This window comes from Pelophylax lessonae (assembly GCF_965119305.1).
Source record: "Pelophylax lessonae genome assembly, chromosome: 4".
Lineage (NCBI taxonomy): Eukaryota > Metazoa > Chordata > Amphibia > Anura > Ranidae > Pelophylax > Pelophylax lessonae.
The window spans coordinates 219,168,263-219,171,964 of record NC_138771.1 but is presented as its reverse complement, the minus strand read 5'-3'; the positions used below and the strand labels follow the sequence as shown (position 1 = coordinate 219,171,964).

Genomic DNA, 3,702 nt, shown 5'->3' with positions numbered 1-3,702 from the left:
CTCTGCTGCTAGGAAAAGACACCACTTGTCTGAAAGGACCCTTCCCCATGCTGAAAAAAAAATAAAATAAATGGTTTAATCTAGAGATATGATTGAAGGGACACACAAGTCACATCCATGAAGACAAAGAAACCCAAAGAAATGGTTTTATCTAGAGATGCGATTGAAGGGACACACAAGTCACATCCATGAAGATGAAGAAATCCAAAGCAATGGTTTTATCTAGAGATGTGATTGAAGGGACACACAAGTCACATCCATGAAGATGAAGAAATCCAAAGCAATGGTTTTATCTAGAGATGTGATTGAAGGGACATACAAGTCACATCCATTCAGCAGGTGGTCTGTTCACAGTCCTCTGCTACTTGGGAAAGACACCACTTGTCTGAAAGAACCCTTCCCCAAGTTACCAAAAACTAAAATAAATGGTTTTATCTAGAGATATGATTGAAGGGACACACAAGTCACATCCATGAAGATGAAGAAATCCAAAGAAATAGTTTTATCTAGAGATGTGATTGAAGGGACACACAAGTCACATCCATGAAGATGAAGAAATCCAAAGAAATAGTTTTATCTAGAGATGTGAGTGAAGGGACACACAAGTCACATCCATGAAGATGAAGAAATCCAAAGAAATAGTTTTATCTAGAGATGTGATTGAAGGGACACACAAGTCACATCCATGAAGATGAAGAAATCCAAAGCAATTGTTTTATCTAGAGATGTGATTGAAGGGACACACAAGTCACATCCATGAAGATGAAGAAATCCAAAGCAATTGTTTTATCTAGAGATGTGATTGAAGGGACACACAAGACACATCCATGAAGATGAAGAAATCCAAAGCAATTGTTTTATCTAGAGATGTGATTGAAGGGACACACAAGTCACATCCATGAAGATGAAGAAATCCAAAGCAATTGTTTTATCTAGAGATATGATTGAAGGGACACACAAGTCGCATCCATGAAGATGAAGAAATCCAAAGCAATGATTTTATCTAGAGATGCGATTGAAGGGACACACAAGTCACATCCGTGAAGATGAAGAAATCCAAAGAAATAGTTTTATCTAGAGATGTGATTGAAGGGACACACAAGTCACATCCATGAAGATGAAGAAATCCAAAGAAATGGTTTTATCCAGAGATGTGATTGAAGGGACACACAAGTCACATCCATGAAGATGAAGAAAACCCAATAAATGGTTTTATCTAGAGATGCGATTGAAGGGACACACAAGTCACATCCATGAAGATGAAGAAATCCAAAGAAATAGTTTTATCTAGAGATGCGATTGAAGGGACACACAAGTCACATCCACGAAGATGAAGAAATCCAAAGAAATAGTTTTATCCAGAGATGTGATTGAAGGGACACACAAGTCACATCCATGAAGATGAAGAAATCCAAAGAAATGGTTTTATCCAGAGATGTGATTGAAGGGACACACAAGTCACATCCATGAAGATGAAGAAATCCAAAGCAATAGTTGTATCCAGAGATGTAATTTAAGGATGGTCTTTAGAGAATTGTTCTTTAGAGTTGCAGGCCTCCTTCCATGGTCCATGGTCAGTTGCTATCCCTTGGTGAGATGCCTGTAGAATCCATCCCTTCTAGACATAACGTATCCTCATCAGCACCTTGGACAGCAGGTCCTGGTAAAAGCTGAGGAATACCCAGCCCGGTAAGTACATGAGGGTGACCAGCCCCATAAAATTGAGAGGGTAATGTGAGTAATCCCAGGAACAGGCATTCCATGTCCTCAGTCCTAGTCCCCAGAAGAACTCCCAGGTGTAGACAAAGGTAATATAGACTGGCAGCCTCCTCCAGGCGCCCCATCCTCTGGCAGTACCCAGGTAGAAGTAGAGTTTCTCTACCACCAGGCTACAGCTGCCATACATGAAGAAGGACCATAGGGACGTGTGCCCGCTGATTGCTTTGCCCGCATTCTCCATCACATTGAAGACAGAGGTGAAGAAGACTTCATCCAGAAAGCCATGCATACCGTAGAAGATGAAGCGCAGTATGAGAGGCAGCCGATGGGCACGGGTGGCATTGGCACAGTCCGTATATTGGAGACGTAGAAAGGTCGGGAAGAAGCCATGTGAATGATAGACAGCCAGTCCATACTGCAGTCCCAGCTCCGCCGCACTCAGTGGCCGTTCATGGGGACAGCAGGGCAGCAATGTCTTCCGGAGAAGGATCTGCAGGCCCACGAACACGGATGGGTAGAAGACGAAGTGGAATGCCAAGCCGTTCTCCGGGAAGCTCTTCTTCTGCAGGTAGATCTTCTCCAGGGCTAGGTGGGCCAGGGCATGCAGCAGGCAGCGATAGGGTGAGGAGAAGCCCAGCAGACTATAGTCCTGGGTGGTAGAGAGACGCCGGAGACACGAGCTTAGTACATCCAGGGTCAGGCCGTGCATGCCATAGAAATACAACCTCATCCATACGGGAAGGGGCTGACATACCGCCGCCGCCGGAGAAGCCTTGATGGTACGGCTTCTGCCAACCTGCCGTCTCCAGGCACTCTGATTCCTGCCCATATCGCCCGATTGGCAGCTGTCAGAGCCGCATAGTGCTCCCCTTGGGTTGTGGTCCTGAGCTGGACGGCCGCCTGGCACTGCATCCAGCGCCCCTCCTTGTGTGCACCGTACTACACCCCCCACCCTATTCACCTCAACTCCCTTCTCCCCATACAACCAGCCTTTGTAGTCTTCTCTGGATTACAAATCTCTCCGCAGACAATCGGTGCCCCTGCTTTACTGACAACCCAACTAAACGGCTTTCTCATCCAGGAGGTTGGCAGAGTACAACACCAGGAACTGGCACACAATGGTGACTCTGTGCATGGGACGGGTAGGTGGAGCTGGGAGATGGCCAGGATCAATAATGGTTATGGATCTGCCAGATGGACCTAATCAATATTAGTCCTGGGTCTGCCAGATGGATCTTATCAATAATGGTTATGGATCTGCCAGATGGACCTGATCAATATTAGTCCTGGGTCTGCCAGATGGATCTGATCAATAATGGCTCTGGATCTGCCAGATGGACCTGATCAATAATTGTTTTGGATCTGCCAGATGTACCTGATTAATAATAGTCCTGGGTCTGCCAGATGTACCCGATTAATAATGGTCCTGGATCTGCCAGATGTACCTGATTAATAATAGTCCTGGGTCTGCCAGATGTACCCGATTAATTATGGTCCTGGATCTGCCAGATAGACCTGATCAATAATAGTCCTGAATCTGCCAGATGTACCTGATTAATAATAGTCCTGGGTCTGCCAGATGTACCCGATTAATAATGGCTCTGGATCTGCCAGATGGACCTGATCAATAATTGTCCTGGGTCTGCCAGATGGATCTGATCAATAATGGCTCTGGATCTGCCAGATGGACCTGATCATGATCAATAATTGTCCTGGCTTTGCCAGATAGACCTGATTAATAATAGTCCTGGGTCTGTCAGATGTACCTGATTAATAAAGGTCCTGGATCTGCCAGATGGACCTGATCAATAATAGTCCTGGGTGTCTCAGATGGACCTGAATAATATTGACCCTAGATATGTCAGATGGACCTGATTAATAATGGTCCTGGATTTGCCAGATGGACCTGATCAATAATAGTCCTGGGTCTGCCAGATGGACCTGATAAATAATGGTCCTGGATCTGCCAGATGGACCTGATCA

At 45.3% G+C, this 3,702-nt stretch overlaps 1 protein-coding gene across 1 annotated transcript; it reads right to left on the bottom strand.

Annotated features, from left to right (window-relative positions):
- Positions 1–1,616: 1,616 nt before the first annotated feature.
- TMEM229A (transmembrane protein 229A) lies at positions 1,617–2,691 on the bottom strand. Its single transcript, XM_082255421.1, has one exon. The coding sequence runs from the start codon at positions 2,546–2,548 to the stop codon at positions 1,619–1,621; it is 930 nt and encodes a 309-aa protein (XP_082111547.1). The 5' UTR covers positions 2,549–2,691; the 3' UTR covers positions 1,617–1,618.
- Between the last annotated feature and the right edge of the window lie 1,011 nt (positions 2,692–3,702).

Excerpts from the sequence above, each read along its gene's own strand:
- TMEM229A (XM_082255421.1), bottom strand. The coding sequence starts at position 2,548 with ATGGGCAGGAATCAGAGTGCCTGGAGACGGCAGGTTGGCAGAAGCCGT.